At 41.1% G+C, this 17,469-nt stretch overlaps 1 protein-coding gene and 1 pseudogene across 2 annotated transcripts; one reads left to right on the top strand and one right to left on the bottom strand.

Annotated features, from left to right (window-relative positions):
* The window catches only part of LOC146567570 (sialoadhesin-like), a 163,886-nt pseudogene that overhangs the window by 34,146 nt on the left and 112,271 nt on the right, over positions 1 to 17,469 (top strand).
* LOC146567580 (uncharacterized) lies at positions 1,332 to 8,050 on the bottom strand. 2 transcript variants are annotated; one of them, XM_085287504.1, is made up of 8 exons: positions 7,939 to 8,050; positions 7,033 to 7,121; positions 4,119 to 4,322; positions 2,808 to 3,850; positions 2,622 to 2,691; positions 2,039 to 2,213; positions 1,744 to 1,909; positions 1,332 to 1,593 (listed from the first exon to the last, which is right to left on the bottom strand). In XM_085287504.1, the coding sequence occupies exons 3-7, from the start codon at positions 4,318 to 4,320 to the stop codon at positions 1,744 to 1,746; spliced, it is 1,656 nt and encodes a 551-aa protein (XP_085143630.1). In that variant the 5' UTR covers positions 4,321 to 4,322; positions 7,033 to 7,121; positions 7,939 to 8,050; the 3' UTR covers positions 1,332 to 1,593. The 2 variants fall into 2 exon arrangements, with proteins under 2 accessions (XP_085143630.1, XP_085143631.1); XM_085287505.1 differs by lacking the exons at positions 2,808 to 3,850; positions 4,119 to 4,322; positions 7,033 to 7,121 and having other exon boundaries at positions 7,939 to 7,995.

The following is a 17,469-nucleotide window of genomic DNA, read 5'->3' as shown; positions in this document are numbered from 1 at the left end:
ACAACTTTGACAGTGGGAAGGAAAAACTCTCTTTTAACAGGAAGAAACCTCCAGCTCAGGGAGAGGCAGCCATCTGCTGTGACCATTTGGGGTGATGGAAGGATGAAAGGATAAAGACACTGTGGAAGAGAGCCAGAACTTAATGACTCATAATTAAAGGCAGAGTGGTGTATAAACACATAGTGAGTGAAAAATGTGAGAAGAAACATTTAGCAACCTAGGCTATTGCAACTTAACTGAGGAACAGTGCTGGTCTAGTTACTTGAAAATAGTAATTATTGACTAATTACTTCTCCAAGAAAGTAATCCTGTTACTTCACTGAATATTTTCAAAAGTAATTAGTTACTTTATTACTTAGTTACTTTTTAAAAACATGATACACAACTGAGTACATAATAAATCAGTAGACCTTTTAGCCCAATTCTACTTTTTCTGCATAATCCATCATATAAAATTGAATCAAATGAAAAAGTATATTTTAAAAACTTGTTTTATTACGATAGATAGATAGATAGATAGATAGATAGATGAATGAAACTTTATCCCTCAGGTGGGTTCCTCCGGTAAATTCAGTTTCCAGTAGCACAACATTGACAGAAGTTGCATGTTACAGACACAATAAGGGGAATGAGAGTAAGGATATAAGCATAAATATACACATATATATATATATATATATATATATATATATATATATATATATATATATATATATATATATATATATATATATATATATATATATATATATATATATGTGTGTGTGTGTGTGTGTGTGTGTGTGTGTGTATATATATATATATATATATACACTGTTAGACATTTTATTGTATTTTTACAGTAACTTACTGGCAACACTATTGCCAGTAAGTTACTGTAATTACTGATCTACAGTATCTTTACTGTTGTGATGTTTTACAGTATAACAGCTTTACTGTAAACATATATTACAGTATAACAGCTTTACTGTAAACATATATTACAGTATAACAGCTTTACTGTAAACATATATTACAGTATAACAGCTTTACTGTAAACGTGGTTTACAGTTAGAAAGACTTACCGTGATTAAGTTTTATAGTATCACTGTACTGCAAATGTGGTTTATGGTATAACACTGTAATTGTGTACAGTATAATTTGTTTAGACTGTAATTGTGTTTTACAGCATATAAAATAATATTAACATTCATATTCAATATAAGAACATTTACAAAAAACAATATAATTCAATAAAGTAGTCTCAGAATAGTGAATTAAACCAACATTTATTGTTGATATTTTTTTTTAACAAGAAAAACATTTTTCAACTGAATAAAAACAATGCCAATAACCAAAATAAATAGAAGCGTACATGAAAACTACACAGTCCTTCACCTTTCTGTCTGATTTTTTTAAGGAAAACAGTTTTTCATTCCACTAAAAACAGGACAAACCCACCAGCATGAACATTAAATAAACTATTACAATTGTAAAACAAAACTCATTTACAAAATGTAATAATTATCAGTGGGTCCCAGGAAATAGAATGTGACATGGGATTTAGATTTCCGTTACCAGGATGGTCGGGTTCAGCGTAGTCTACATCACCACCTGTCAAAGACACATAATCAATATTCATGTTTGCTCAGGTTATTCACTTGTTCACATCTGTCTGAGATCATTCATACTGTTGTATGGATGTGTGTACAGTATGTATATAATTATCAGCTATGTAAAAGATATTATCATCTCTGTTCTTACCTAGTTGGAAGTCCTCCATTCAAACTCAGAGAGCCGCTGGAGGAAGGTGGTGATCCGAGGGCAGATGCTTGTAACTTTCCTCTTTACGACACGACCTGTCTTGCGGCTTGTACCAAGTTTTGCAGGGCATTTTGTTCCCATGTCTGGATTGATCCTCACAAAGAACCTTTTAACAGAAAAAAGGCTGCTTTAATTTCAAAATTAAAACATACGTTACAGCAATCACCTATATGTTTCTGCAACTGTAGTCAAGCTATCACATATATTTCATTCTTAAATGGTGTAAAGTATTTACCTCTGTATCATCTCCAGTGTGATGGACGCTGACTCCTGATACTCAAGGTTGAAAACGTAGTATGACGCAAAGAAGACAGCAAGGGTGCTGGCAAAGTCATGCATCTGCTCAGGCTCATAAAATACCTTGCCCTCCAAACTGATCATCCAGCGGCTTGCAGACATGAAATTATTCCCTAAAAACAGACAAGAGTCCAATAAGACAATGTGCTCACCCTTACAAATAAGGTTTCCACAAGAATGCTGGATAGCAGGCCTCACACTGTACAAAAATAGAATCCACACGGTTTGCTGCTATTTCTCTTATTATTTATTATCTAATGAAAATTATGATCAATTACAGGAAAAAACTGCCTTATGTCTTTGCATTTTGGCCTGTGCTGAAGTGTTAGGCTGTTTTTTCCTGTTGGTCATTGTGTATAATAAATAATAAGAGAAACAGCAGCAAACTGTGTGTATTCTATTTTTATACAATATAAAACAGACAAACCCCTGTTAAGTAAGTTGTTGTGGGTACAAATACCACAATAATTACATAGATTTTTTACAAAAATATTACAACAGGATTGAAACTATTTACTTACCAAGCGCTATTACCCTTGGTGTGATGGGTAAGGTCATCTCTCTCTCAACAGACATCTTGGTGGAAAAAGCCTTTAAAACACAAAATGAACTGATTTGAATGATGATACCCAAAATCATTGAAATATTTTCCTTTGTTTATGTTGACAGTATTGAGAGTGCATGTGTAAAATTTTAAATATAATTACGTCAGCCAAGATGAAGATTGAGTCCTCTTTTTCTTGGAAGTACTTCATCAGAAGGAGGATGGCTGCTGTGGCGATCTGGTTGTGGTTCAGCTTTGCACTGTCGCACTCACGTAGCAGATGTTCAATCTCCTTGTTCCACTGAAGTCTCTGGCTTTGAAAGAAGTTCAAAATTCTCCTTCCTTTCGTAAGAAGGGCTTCACTGAGACGTGTCTCTACCTCAATATCTGTGAGTGTGTGGAAGTGAGTGCAGAGGCCTCTTTTAGTAAAAAGAAATGGCCAATGCTCTTGAACCTCACATAAGGTGGGGGCAGGCCAAGAATTAAGCATGTGCCTCTGGTAAATATAAGTCAAAGACATATAAGTATTTACATCTGTTGTTTCAATTGCTTGAGGACCTGCTGATCTGAAGACAGTTGACATAGTCTGTCTTTTTGTCTCCAAAGTTTCACTCGTTTCTCCTTCTGGTAGGGTTGTGGGTTGCCAGTTGATGCAACCATAGCTATCAAGTTCAGATCTCCCCCTTTTGATGGCAACATCACCCTCATTGTTTTCCCTGGTAGACCTTTTCCTTGGCTGCCGGATTCTGCTGCTGACATTGTCTCTATTTACATGTTCAACTCTTGTTTTAAGCTGTTTGAGTAGGGAATAATAACCACAGCCTAATTGCTCACCTTCTGCAGTCTTATCTGCAAAGGTAGCGGGATACTTAGATACAATAGCTCTAGCTACCTCCCCACAAGCAGCTCTGTTAGGGTTGGGGCAGTGTACTCGCATTCCTTCTACAACAGTCCTAATCATTATTCTCCTGTCTTCTGGGTGAGCCATTCCACCAGTTGCCAAGGCCTGTGAAAGTCTTGTTGGCATCTTCTCCCAGGGAACTGAAAAATTGCTGATCCAGGAGGTGTTGCTTACATTTGGTTGTGTGGAAGGGAGTTGACCTGATGCTTGTGCAGAACAGAGTGAATTACCCTGTAGTGGCATTTGCACAGTTGTTGAGCAGGTGGTTTCAGGTTCCTTTGGGTTGTTTGAAGAGCCAGACTCCACTTGGTCGTCGATATTCACACACACACATAAACACAGCAGAACAATTCCACATTAACTATGTACAGATGGGTTTTTTGGAGTATTTATTGAGTAATACTCTTATATAAGACACAAAAGCAAGAGTGTTGGAGAAATAATACCAATGGCAATGAAAGCTAGTTTTAGTTTTGAAAGCTATAACAATTTCAAAATAACTCTCAAAATAACTAATTTACAACTATTTTCAAGATAGGACTGCAACCATTTATGACATTAATGCATTCTCACCTTTTCTGAATACTTGAACAAGTCTTCGACTTTGAATTGGTGTCAAGAAAGGCTTGATATCATCAGGCTCAACAAACAGGAGATCTTCTCTGTTTCTAACACCAATAATGTCTGTCAGGTGCTCAATAACTGCCCTCTTTGTCTCTTCATGCAGGTCAGGTAATGCCAGGTTAATTTCATGATGTAGGCTGCCACTGTCCATATCTGCAATGAATTAAGAGGATGATATTGAATGATGCAAAGATACAACGGTTAAACCTGAAGCGATATACACTGGCAGAGGGTAGTAATCAAACAAACTGTCTGCTTGAACACATATGAATCTTTTTTCAGAATTGTGTAGACAGTGAAGTCCAAGGTTGATCAGTATCACAGATTGAAGGATGTCCAAAACAAAGTGTACTTGTTTGTGACTGATGAGGATCACTGAGATTTTTCCAAAGATGTGGCCACATTCATCATGACCCATAGCAACAACAAGCCCTTTGCAATATTTTGTTCCTTTGTAAACTACTGCTGATACCTCTGACGTTGTTTCTTTCATCAAGCCAGCTGTCCTGACAGACTCCTGAATTAGACCATTGTACAACTGCTCATCATATTCACTAGTTTCACCAACTGCTTGAACTGCTGGAGCAAACAATGGTCCACTGCTGAGGTACGCCTGAAGCAGCTGGTGCCTTTCTGCCAGTGTTTTACAAAGGTGAACAAAGTTGTGCAGTTTCCGGGCGCATTCCTTGAAATACGAATGCTTACTCTCGAACCGGAGAGTCCACAAGCGAATAAGAGGCCCAAAGTGCAAAAAGAGGTCACTATAGTGCAGTAAATAGTGATGCTTGGGCTTGAGTGGGTGATTAGGGAAAATTGTGTGTCTTGAATGAACATACTCCTCTGTTATTATCTTAAGGTATGCAATCTGGTCATGATGGATCTTGGGAGCACATATGAGCTCAACCATTTCCTTGAGCTGTAGATACAGTTGCCAGACCTGACTGTCCTCAGGATTTTTTATCCTGTCACCAACCAACAATGGCAACAGTCGCAACAGACACCAGTTCTGTGCTGCAGAACCAGAAAGTTTTTTGCCACACTCCTTAACCTCACATGGTTTACTGAGACTATCATTCCCTGAGTATTTAAACTGTGTGATCGACCTGTTTAGTTGTGCATAAGTGAAATGCTTTTCCTGTTTCACTAAATGACTGATGTACAATGCCAAGTCATTAGAGACTACACCTTCAAATAAATCATGACCCAAACATGGGGGAAGCCCAGTACAGACATGAAAATATTTCAGAGAATTGAAAGGTGAGTCAAACTTTACCCCCTGTACCATGTCTTGGTCAGTGGTGGATAGCTGTTGTACACTCTCCTTGTGACCAGTGATGGTTCTTTTTGGACCAAGCTTTAGTGGTGTCTTTTCAAAGTCTGTCCTTTCAATCAAGCAGTATCTACAAAAATGCGTACTACAACTGAAGTTTTCAGTGAAACCACCTAAGCAGTGTGAACCAAGATTATCTCCACAAATGGAAATCAAGGCCGCTTTGAGGGTATTTCCATCATCTGTCTCAATCCCTGTATCTTCTAGATCTTTAAGGTCTGTGATAATACTTGAGAAAACTTTCTCCTGACCAAATGTCTTGAAGTCCCTTTCTCTGCACAGCATCACCAACTGCATGGGATCAACTGAAGAGCGATTGTGTGGCTGGACCTCACCAAGACTCATGTAAACCCCCAAAACTTTATGTTTTTTCTTCCCTGACCCAAGAGGATTCACAACCTCAAATCCATCCTGGTAAAGGATGATGGACAATGAAGAAGGATTGTCTTTTAACAGAGCATTTTCTTTCACATTTCTTCCATCTGCCACATCCTCTACAACCATGTTGGAAGAGGTATGATTTTTGGATTGGTGATATTGCTCTTTAACACTTGACTGTCTAAGGAGTGATTTTAATGTCTCTTTGATGGAAATGTACTGGCAAAAGCATTCCTTTCCAGCAGCATCACTTCCCAGATAAATCTGGGTGGGTTCAACATAGTCAAAATACTGCTTGTAAAATGTTCTCCTTGTTTTGTCAGATCTGAGTATTCCTTTGTTGTATATTGTGAAGACATCCTCTTTAGAGAGATTTTGAATAATCATTTCTATCTCAGTTTGTGGTATGTCTAGCTCAGAAAGCTTGCCCTTCAACTTGTCAAAAACATCTGCCATAGAAGTGCTATGGACATGCAGAAATCCATCAAGAATACATTGTATTGTGCTCGCTGGCAACAGCATCTTGGCTTGCATTTTCAGGTAGAAAAGAGCCAAATTATGTAAAAATGTCTCTTGTTGATTATCACACTCCTCTAGATGATCACATGGAGTTGGAGTCAGAGTCTCCTCAGAAGGCTGAGTACAGTCTATATTTTCGGGGAGAGTTGACACCTGAGTTGTTATCACCGGCTTATGTTTCCTGGATAAATGTGTGGCAAAAGATGAGCGCACTCTGAAATGTTTGTGGCAGTCATCATAAGGACAGACAACTTTCTTGCCATCTTTAATATGAAATCTCAAATGAGTGCATAATGCTGAAAAATTCTCTGCCACATAGAAACATGCCTCAACTCCACAAGCAAGATTTCCTTTAAAATGGGTGTGTTTAGTCTGAGCCCTGCGATAGCGGTGGTTCCTGTGCATATGGGATCTGAATGCAGAAAATGTTCGATAGGAAGAAGGACATTGCTCTATTCCACATGTGAATCGATAATTAGCTGTGTGCTGATGTTTCTTCGTATGATAACAAAATTGTCTTAATTCTGAACAAAAAACACCACAAAATTTACACCTGTACATGGCTGCATGTGTCTGAATTTGAATTTCCAAAAAAAATGTTGTCTACCTTTATTCTCACTAAATATGTCTTTTTACCTGCTGTTTTGTCTTGTCTGTCAAAGAACTGAGGCTACATCACACTGTCAGCGCGGCCAGCAAGGGCAGGAGGACAGCAATGCACCACACTGGGCGGGAAAAGACAGAGAGACAACTGTTAATTTAATGTTGCATTTATTTAACCCTTGAAAAATATATTTACATAAGTAAAAAAAAGAAAAAAAACACACAACCCATCTTTTCCAGAATAATTCAACTAATTCCCTTTTGACCAACCTAACACAGACGTTACATGGTTTTCATATGAAAAAGACCCTGGAAGACGTTGTATTAAAGGAAAAAAAACATGCTCCCCTTCCCACTTAAAAAAATAATAAATATTAAACTTAGGTTGGAGTTCCTCGCGCCACCAACCTAACGTTATATTAACTTTTTAATGTTGTGCACTGCAGCTCACACAAAATTAAATAAAGCAGGCTAACCTACATGAGCAAGCTCAAAACTGGATAAGATTGTTTTAGCAGTCTCTAAATTTCCAAAAAAAAAAAGTTGTCTTACATTATTCTCATTAAATGTGTATTTTTACCTGCTGCTTTAGCTGAAGCTAAATGTCCCACTGTTAGCATGGCCAGCTTCTCAAAAGTCATAGAACAGAAGCGCAGGAGGACAATGCACCACACTCGGCGGGAAAAAGACAAAGACTGTCGTTGCGCCTGTGTTCCTCGCCCCTCCCCGTGGAAAATATATATCTAAATATTTATTTGAATAAGAAAAGAAAAAAAACACATACAACCTATTTTTTCCAGAATAATTCAGCTAATGTGCTATTTCGACCAAGCTAACACCGAATTTAAGCCCCCCCTCCCCCACCACACACACAAAAAATATATATGCTCTTAAAAATTAATAAACGAGTATGTTAGGTAGGAGAGTCCTTTGCATTACCTTATGACGTCCCGTTTGCAGTTTCCACACAGAGGTCCAACAATAACGAGGTGCAAAATCTTTTGTCCTCTCGAGCATATCATAACGAAGAGTTAGCAAAGTTGGCCTGTCTTTCCTCTCCTGTCAATCACTGGATCACAGGTCATGTCAGTCAGGATATGGAGTGGTGGTTGGTAGAGATAGGTTGGTGGGCGGGGCCAGCATGCATTCAGTGTGTGTTTCACTAAGTTGGGTTGACTAGTTCCCAGAAGAGTTCTGTACATGTAAATGAGCAATTCAGTTACTGCTCGACTGAGAAGCCTCCACCAAATTATTACAATATTCTCCACTGACTGAAGTTCGCCTTTGGCAACGCAGTGGCAAGCACACATTTGCAGCAGCTGTGCATGTGCATACAACTGCATGCAGCAGATTAGATGATCAGAATTCTTGAACCTTACACACAGGCAAGTCCCCTAAAAAGTCAAAACCATAATACTTTCACTGGTATCATACTGACAAATGGCATAGGTTGGAGGAAAATCTGGAAATGGTTGGCAGTGAAAGAGTTAAAATGTAATGCACTATTGCAACCAACCACTGAAAGAGTAAAAATACACAAACAGTATGATGAACCATTCAAATCACATAATACAGTAGCACTACTGCTAATGTGTTAACGGTAGGTATAACTACTACCGCAATTTTAAAAAATACAGTAAGTAAATGTAAAAAACCTTAATATACCCATAATGCAAAGCAAATTACAGTAATTAACTGTAGAAATGTTTTCAGGTAAGTTACTGGGCATTTTGTGGTATTTTACTGTGAAAAATACAGCAAAGGTTAACAGTGTACACACACACACACATACATATATATATATATACACACACACACACATACATATATATATATATATATATATATATATATATATATATATATATATATATATATATTAGGGGTGCAACGATATTCGTATCGATATTGAACCGTTCGATACAGTGCTTTCGGTTCGGTACGCATATGTATCGAACAATAAAAAAATTTTCAATTTTTTTTTTTCAATTTTTTTTTTTTTTTTTGTGTCCCATTTGGATCTATAGCCATCAGAATTGTTGTCTTGAGGCCAAGAAAGATGCCAAGAGGATTTATTTTAAGTGGATCATCATATTGGTCCATTTGATTGACCTTTATTATAATTATGAATTTATTTTATTTTCAGTTGCAAACGGGACAGACATGACTGTGGGATAGGACAGGGGGAAAGAATGAAAGAAAGAGGGGGAGAGAAAGAAAGAAAACCAAAGGGGAGAAAAAAAAAAAGAACAATACAAAATTTGTAATTTATTTTATCAACTTTCCTTCTGACGATGCTGTCTGTGTTGAGCGCTCAGTGAATCTGCATTTGACTACTCTGCCTAGGCTCGAGAGTGCAGCCTAGGCGGAGTAGTCGAACGCAGATTCACTGAGCGCTCAACACAGACAGGATGGTCAGAAGGAAGAGCGCAGGGCAAGTTAGCGAGACAGAAGTGGACCTCCCCACCCTCATTCAGATCTGGCGTTTGGAATTATTTTGGTTTTCATGTGACGTATGACCCTGAAGGTAAGCGAGTCATGGACTAAAGTAAAACAGTATGTTGGATGTGCCATGCAATGCTCAATTACATGGGTGGGAGCTAGTGTGTTAGCGCAGTTAGCTCGTTAACGTGTTGGCCGTCTAGCCCCTCTGTATAGGGTAGCTCGTTAACGGAGATTTGCCGTGTTGTGGCGTTAAGGTTATTTCAATGAGATTAACCTGAAAGCACTAGTGGGAACACAACGAATATGACTGCACATTTACACCGACCTCATCCTAGTGCAAAGACAAAAACAAGCATGCATGCTACAAACTTTAGCTGAGTCATTTAGACAGCTGTTAGCACAGGATTCTCCTTATGGAGACCTGATATGTTTAATATGCTGCTGAGAATATAGCCCAGAAGAAACGGATAGTATAGCTTTTATTTTGGAAAGAGACATTTCTCTGTAATAAACTCTTTTCCAAAGATGAGTGATTCCTCAGATACAGGGCTCGCAATATCGCTAGCCCGACGTCCCGGGGCTATCTCTCCCCTGCCTGTCGGGCTATTGTAGGAAGGAAAAATATATGTCAATGCTTTTGCATTCTTTCAGAAATGTAGCTGGGTAATTATGTCATTGGGTGAGCCACTGTCAATATGTGACATATTGAAATCGTGTTTGAATTTGCGCTTGTTTTTTTGCTTTCACTTTGCAATCACGCGAACTGTGTATAGAGAGCGACAGCACTGATCTGTGAGTGATGATAATTTGTGCACCAATTCCTCTGACATCGTCTTATTAATCGTTAGCTTACTATGCAAACATGACAAGTGAAATCTCCCGCAGCTTAAACATGTGAGAGGTTGATCGCGCAGAGAATCGCTGAGCTTATGTGAGTGCGGCAGGATATATATTTCACTACGATGACCTGGATGATTGTGAACCTTCACAGACAGATATATATTTTAGTTCTCCTGAGCCAAATAAGACAGGTCAGGGTGAAGAAGTGACAGCCAAAGAAAAGCTTACCACAAAACGGAGAAGTTATGACAAATGAGACTATAAGGCAAAAAGAAAGTGCAGCTTTATGGTTTCATGGACAAAAGAATTTCTGTGGCTGCAATATGACGAGCTAAAAAACAACACGCACAAGGGTTAGGGTTAAATTTAAAAACTGTACTTTTGTGTTAAAATATATATTTATAATTTTAATAAATGACAAATTAAAAAGGCATGAACATTTTTTTTTTGTATCGAAAAAATATCGAACCGTGACACCAAAGTATCGAACCGAACCGTGAATTTTGTGTATCGTTGCACCCCTAATAAAAATATTATATAATTATTTATATATATATATATATATATATATATATATATATATATATATATATATATATATATATATATATATATATATATATATATATATATATATATATATATATATATATATATATATATATATATATATATATATATATATTTGCAGATTTGAGTGACTATATTGCACAGTCAAATATAAGAAAAAAAATACTGCAAATATTGCACAGTGTAAAAAAGCACTACAGCTCAGTTGTTCCCCCCTCCTTGTCCCCCTGTCTCCCCTCCCTCTCCCCTCCAGTGAGGAGTTAAACAGTTTGATGCCGTGTGGGACAAAGGACTTTTTAAGTCTGTTTGGCAGGGCCACCTGAGGCCGGAGGCCGTAACACCCCTCCCCTTAAAACACCAACTAAGTCGGGCAGAAGCGGACGTTGCAGAGTGTGAACAACAACAAAGAACAAACACAGTAAAACATGTTTACAAGCGGGACAGACCATCAGCTAAAACATTTTCAGACCCCCTTTTATGGCGAATACTTAAGTTGTATTCCTGCAACAACAAAGCCCAGCGCATAAGGCGCTGGTTATGATTAAACATACGAGCAAGGAACACAAGTGGGTTGTGGTCGGTGTACACAACAAGAGGCAACATGCTGGACCCCAGGTACACGTGAAAGTGCTGAAGAGCCAACAACAAAGCCAGGGTCTCCTTTTCAATGGTGGAGTAGTTTAGCTGATTTTTATTGAACTTGTGGGAAAAGTAACAAACGGGGTGGTTCAAACCCTGCAAGTCTTCTTGCAACAGCACTGCCCCAGCCCCGACAGCACTGGCATCAACCTCAAGTTTGAATGGTCGCGTCAAATCAGGTGCAGCTAACACAGGAGTATGGCAGAGGAGGGCTTTTGCACTCTCAAAAGCATCCTGACACTCACTTGACCAGCCAAACTCAACCTTCGGGCTGAGTAGGTCAGTCAATGGCTTGACTACAGAGGAGAAATTCTTACAAAAGTTTCTGTAGTAGCCCACCATCCCTAGAAACCTACGCAACTCACGCCTGGTGGTAGGTGTGGGAAACTCTTTAATCACTGCCACTTTGGCATCTATGGGCCGGACCTGTCCACGTCCCACCTCCCGGCCTAAGTACGTCACTGTAGCTTTGGCAAACTCACACTTAGCTAAGTTGAGAGTTAGAGTAGCTTGAGCCAAACGGTGAAATACCTGCTGTAACGTTTCCAAATGATCTTGCCATGTTTCAGTGTAAACTACTAGATCATCTAGGTAGGCACTGCAGTTGGACAGGCCACGGAGGACTTTATTTACTAGCCTCTGGAAGGTGGCAGGAGCGTTACACATGCCGAACGCCATGACTGTGTATTGTAGAAAATCATCAGGTGTAACAAAGGCAGAGATGTTAGAGGCACGTTCAGTTAAAGGGACCTGCCAGTAACCTTTAAGAAGATCTAACTTTGAGACATACTGAGCAGTCCCAATACTGTCCACACAATCCTCAACTCTTGGGAGAAGATGTGAGTCAGCCACAGCCACAGAGTTCACCTTCCGGAAGTCTGTAATAAAACGGGGCGAGCCATCTGGCTTAGATTCCACTATACAAGGCGAGCTCCAGGGGCTTTGACTGGGCTTCGCTAAGCCATGTTGCAGCAGATAGTCAGCCTCCTGTTTCATGAGCAAGCGCTTATGGGGGCTGGCTCGATACGGATGCTGCTTAATAGGTTTAGCTCCCTGGACATCGATGTCATGCTCCAGCACCGTAGTGGAAGTTGGCACATCCCCGAATAAACAGGTGTGTTCCCTAATCAAGGCAATTATGTCTTCTTGCTGCTCTGAAAACAGATGCTCAAGCAAACTCGGCAATGCCTTTAGCATTTCAGACTTAGGCAGGCGGGGTCTAGAACAGGTGGGATAACGTAGTTTTAACCCATCAACCTCGTCCACCCCTCCTTCCTCTAGGTGGCTTGAGGCTACAATAGGAGCACAGAACCCCGCAGGCTCTGGCGTTGACCGAGGATGGTACAGTTTCAACATGTTTATGTGACAGATGCGTGTTTTGCGTCTGCGGTCGGGAGTGCAAATTACATAATCTGTCTCCCCTCTCTTTTCACAAACTTTAAAGGGGCCACTATACCTAGCAGACAAGGCTGAGCCTGGAACAGGCAAGAGCACAAGAACCTGGTCCCCCACCTGAAAGGTTCTTTTAACAGAAGCCTTATCATAATGGCGTTTCATCTTTCCCTGTGAAGCGGCAAGGTGCTGTTTAGCCAGAGCGTTGGCTTGATTCAAACGCTCACGGAAGTGCTTTACATAACTGCTGACATTCACTTTGAAGACCCCATGTGGGCTTAAAAACGCCTCTTTCAGAGCTTTGAGGGGTCCCCGTGGCCTATGGCCAAATACCAGCTCAGAAGGACTAAAACCAAGTGACTCCTGAACGGCGTCACGGGCAGCAAATAACACAAATGGAACACCCTCATCCCAGCTCTTTTCACTCTCCAGGCAGTATTTGCGTAGCATCGTCTTTAAGGTCTGGTGCCACCGCTCTAATGCACCCTGCGATTCAGGATGATACGCAGAGGACATGACATGCTTGACACCTAGAGTGCTAGCCACTTGGTTGAACAACTTAGACTGAAAGTTTGAGCCCTGGTCGGTCTGTATGACCTTTGGCAAGCCAAACACTGAAAAGAATGTTGTCAACGCCTTAACGACTGCTTTTGCTGTAACCTTATGTAACGGGACAGCCTCGGGGAAACGGGTAGCTGCACACATGATTGTGAGAAGGTATTGCTTTCCTGATTTTGTTCTAGGTAGTGGACCCACACAGTCTACTATGACATGGTCAAATGGCTGATCCACTACAGGAATGGGACACAACGGAGCCAGGGGTATGACCTGATTAGGTTTACCTGCAACCTGACATACATGGCAACTGTTGCAAAATTTAGAAACATCACGCTTCATACCAGGCCAAAAGAAATGTTTTAATAGTAGCTGGTATGTTTTCATGATGCCCAAGTGTCCCGACCACTGGCTTTCATGGGCAAGGGCCAGGATCTTTTGCCGGTACACAGAGGGAACTACAGTCTGCTTGACCTTACTCCAATCTGCACCTTCTGCACCGGGTGGAGACCACTGACGCATTAGAACATCATGTTCTACAAAATAGGCTTGTTGCTCTTTCTCGACTTGCTCAGCACTTACCGTACGTTTGAAACAGCTCTGTAGTGTTTCATCAGCTAATTGAGCTGCTGATAGCTGGTCTCTAGTTAAGGGCAGCAAAGAGACCTTAGGAAATGGATCAGGCTCCTCAGGTTTCACAGAGTCTGGGGGTGACAGAACATGGTTTCGGTTAGTGGGCACATCATTCTCCCCGGAAAATGAGGACATCAACACAGAATCAGAGAGGGCAATATCAGTATCTTTACGAGCTTGTGCTCGAGTAATTGCACAGGCTGGATACAGCCCAGGGTGCATAGAAACATCAGAGGCTTTCTGATTCAGGGGGTTGTCTAAAACCTCCAGACGAGGGAGCACTACCCCTCCTGCGATATCATTGCCCAACAGCATGGCCACACCCTCTATTGGCAAGGCCGGGCAAACAGCAACAGGGAAAAATCCTGTAGCAAGGTTTGATTTAATAAAAATTCTGTGAACTGGTCTGGGAGCGTAACCCATCTCTATCCCCCGTAGAACAGAATTAAAACCACATTCACTTTCAGCAGAAAATGGTAATACACTTGAGAGGATGACAGTTTGAGAACCTCCAGTGTCCCTTAAAATACGCACAGGTTTTAACTCAGATGGATTGTCTGTTAGCGATACTGAGCCATCAAAAATGAATGGTTCGAAACAGGGGTCTGGCACCCTACCACCACAACCATGGACCTCATGACGGGCCTCAGCTTTTACAAAACCCACCCCTTTGGGTTGCTGAGCATTTGATGTTTTGCGTTTTAAGGCTAAACAGTCAGCAATCACATGTCCAGTTTTATGACAGTAAAAACATTCACGGTTTTCCCTAGACCCAGACACTTTAGCTGTGTGGCGCTGTTGCACAGGGCTAACCCGTGGCTTCTCACTGTCAGTAAACGAGGCTTTATGAGTGAGTACAAACTCATCAGCAAGAACAGCAGCAGATGCGAGTGACGTCACTTTCTGTTCATTCAAATATAGCACAATACGCTCAGGAATGCACTTCTTAAAATCCTCTAACAAAACTAATTCGCGCAGAGTGTCATAGTCACTCGCTTTTGAAGCAACACACCACTTATCAAAGAGAACCCCCTTTTCTCTTGCAAACTCCACATAAGTTTGAGTTGGCAATTTCTTTTGCTGGCGAAACCTCTGCCTATAGGCCTCGGGAACTAGCTCATATGCCTGCAAGACAGCTGTTTTAACGCACGCGTAATCTAAACTGTCCTTTAAAGAAAGTGCAGCCACCACCTCTTGGGCTTTGCCGGACAGTTTGCACTGTAGCAAAAGAGGCCAAATCTCACTAGGCCACTGCAGCGCGCCAGCGATACGTTCAAATGCTGCAAAGTATGTATCAACCTCAGTTTCTCTAAAAGTGGGCACTAAAGAAATGCACTTATTAATTTTAGAAGCAGAAGCGGACGAGGAGGTGGGACCGGAATTGTCAGCAGAGACAGATGAGGCTTGAGACTGAGACTCCAGCTCAAGCTTTCGGAGCCTAACGGCTTTGTCTAACTCTATTTCCAGCCTTCTTATTTCGAGCTGAACCCGCCTGTTCTGAGCCTTCTCCTCAGCCTCCAATTGGAGACGTGCCAGCCGCACCTTCAGCCGAGCTCCTTCTCTGCCTTCTGAACTCCCAGAAGAGAGTGGGTCATAGCGAGGAAGCGTGCGCGGCGTTTTTCCCCGCTCATCCCCCTCACCATCCCCACTAGAACCATTTTGGCCCTCTTCAACTACGGCAGCTTGGCTTGGCACACCAGAGACCACAGGTGAAACAGGCACTTGAAGCACACCAGCTCCCACCAACTTGTCCACCACTAAGGCTTTTATATCACACTTACGGAGGGTTTTTGAAACCTGCAGCTGAAAGTGATCCACAATTTGCAGCAAATCATTTTTGCGACAGCTATTAATAATCTCAAGAGATGGGGCAGCTAAAAAGTGCTGTAAACAAAACGCAGCCGACATAGTGCTTAATCTCTAGTGATTTTTTTTTTTTTGTTTTTTTTTTTGTTTAACCCCCACTCCCAGGAACAAAGACCCCCTATGAGGGATCCCGGACGAGCCCCCACTTATGTTACAACCCCCTCTGCTAGGCGTCAGGGAGGGAGTAACATACACGAGCCCCCCAACACAAAACTGAGTAAAGCAAAAGGTTTTAATTCCAAACTTTAAACAGAAAACCGACAGGGCTGTGCAACAGACCACTGGGCAGACAATTATTACATAAAGAAAGAACAGTCACGAGTAAAAGTTAAAGGGTAACTAAGGCAGGCTGGCCGCACACAAAATAAAAGCTAGGGTTTTAACTAAGGCAAGCCAGCTTCACGCAATCCTACTCACAGCCAGCTAGCAGCTCAAAACTCTAATCAGGCTAGGTTTAAAGCATGCACCAAGGTTCGACAAAGGTCAGCAATATGAATAAGTTCAACAAAGATCGACGAGGGAGGCATGAAGGGCAAACTGCATGTTCAGTCCTAAGCAGCCGCCACTGAGTGAAGGACCTCCAGCCTTTTGTAGCCACAGGTGGGTATGATCAGCCACTGATTGCCTCTTGGAGCATCATGGGATCCCGGGGCAGCCAATCGTCTGTGTGGTCTGGCACACTTCATTCTGCATAAGTGAGGGTTGGCACGGGTCTCCCAGTAACCAATCACACACGAGTCCTGGAACACATTGATTTACCTAGAGGAAGGCGGGGCCACCTGAGGCCGGAGGCCGTAACACAAACAATAAGAAAAACCTAGACAAGAAACTTGGAAGCATGGCATGGACAACAGACGACCTGACAATCACACACTGAAAATAGAGGACTTAAATACACAGCAGGTGATTAGGGGAAGTGGAGACACATGAGGAAACAGCTGACTAGGATAAACATAATGATGCACAGGCAAGAGTAAAACTAACCGCATGAGCACAGAACACAAGACCCCTTTTCAAAATAAAACAGGAAACATGCAGACTTAGACACGACAACCAGAACTTGACAATGTAAGACACAGACATGAAACGCATGAAGAGCAGGGGAGATTTAACATGGTTGGAAACACGAGGGGAAAATAATAAGAACTAGAAACACTTAGGCATAATAATACAAACTTGATAACATAAGACACGCAGCATGAAACACAAAGGGTGAGGGGAAGCTTAAATACAGGGGAAGAAAACACAAGGAGTCTAATAACCAAATGAACTTAGATAACCTAATGAACAAAATAAACTCAAACTTAAAACGCTGGGTCAAAAGACCCAGGACCATGACACAACCTCACTGATCAGCCAGGAAGCCAAGGACCCTCGCATGCACTGGTTTATGACAAAAGAAGTACGCCAGATCTTTCAAGTTGTGCAAGAACAGGAGAAGACCTGAATCTAATTCATACTCAAAGTGTTAAATTGGGGGGGGGTTGCCATCTTGGAGTTAATATGATCTAGGTAATTGGTGTGATCGAC

Source organism: Mchenga conophoros, linkage group LG9, assembly GCF_057382185.1.
Source record: "Mchenga conophoros isolate Kocher_MC1m ecotype Shallow Benthic linkage group LG9, M_conophoros_male_GT1.1, whole genome shotgun sequence".
Lineage (NCBI taxonomy): Eukaryota > Metazoa > Chordata > Actinopteri > Cichliformes > Cichlidae > Mchenga > Mchenga conophoros.
Note: the sequence above shows the minus strand (reverse complement) of the source record. Positions and strands in the feature narration are given on the sequence as shown.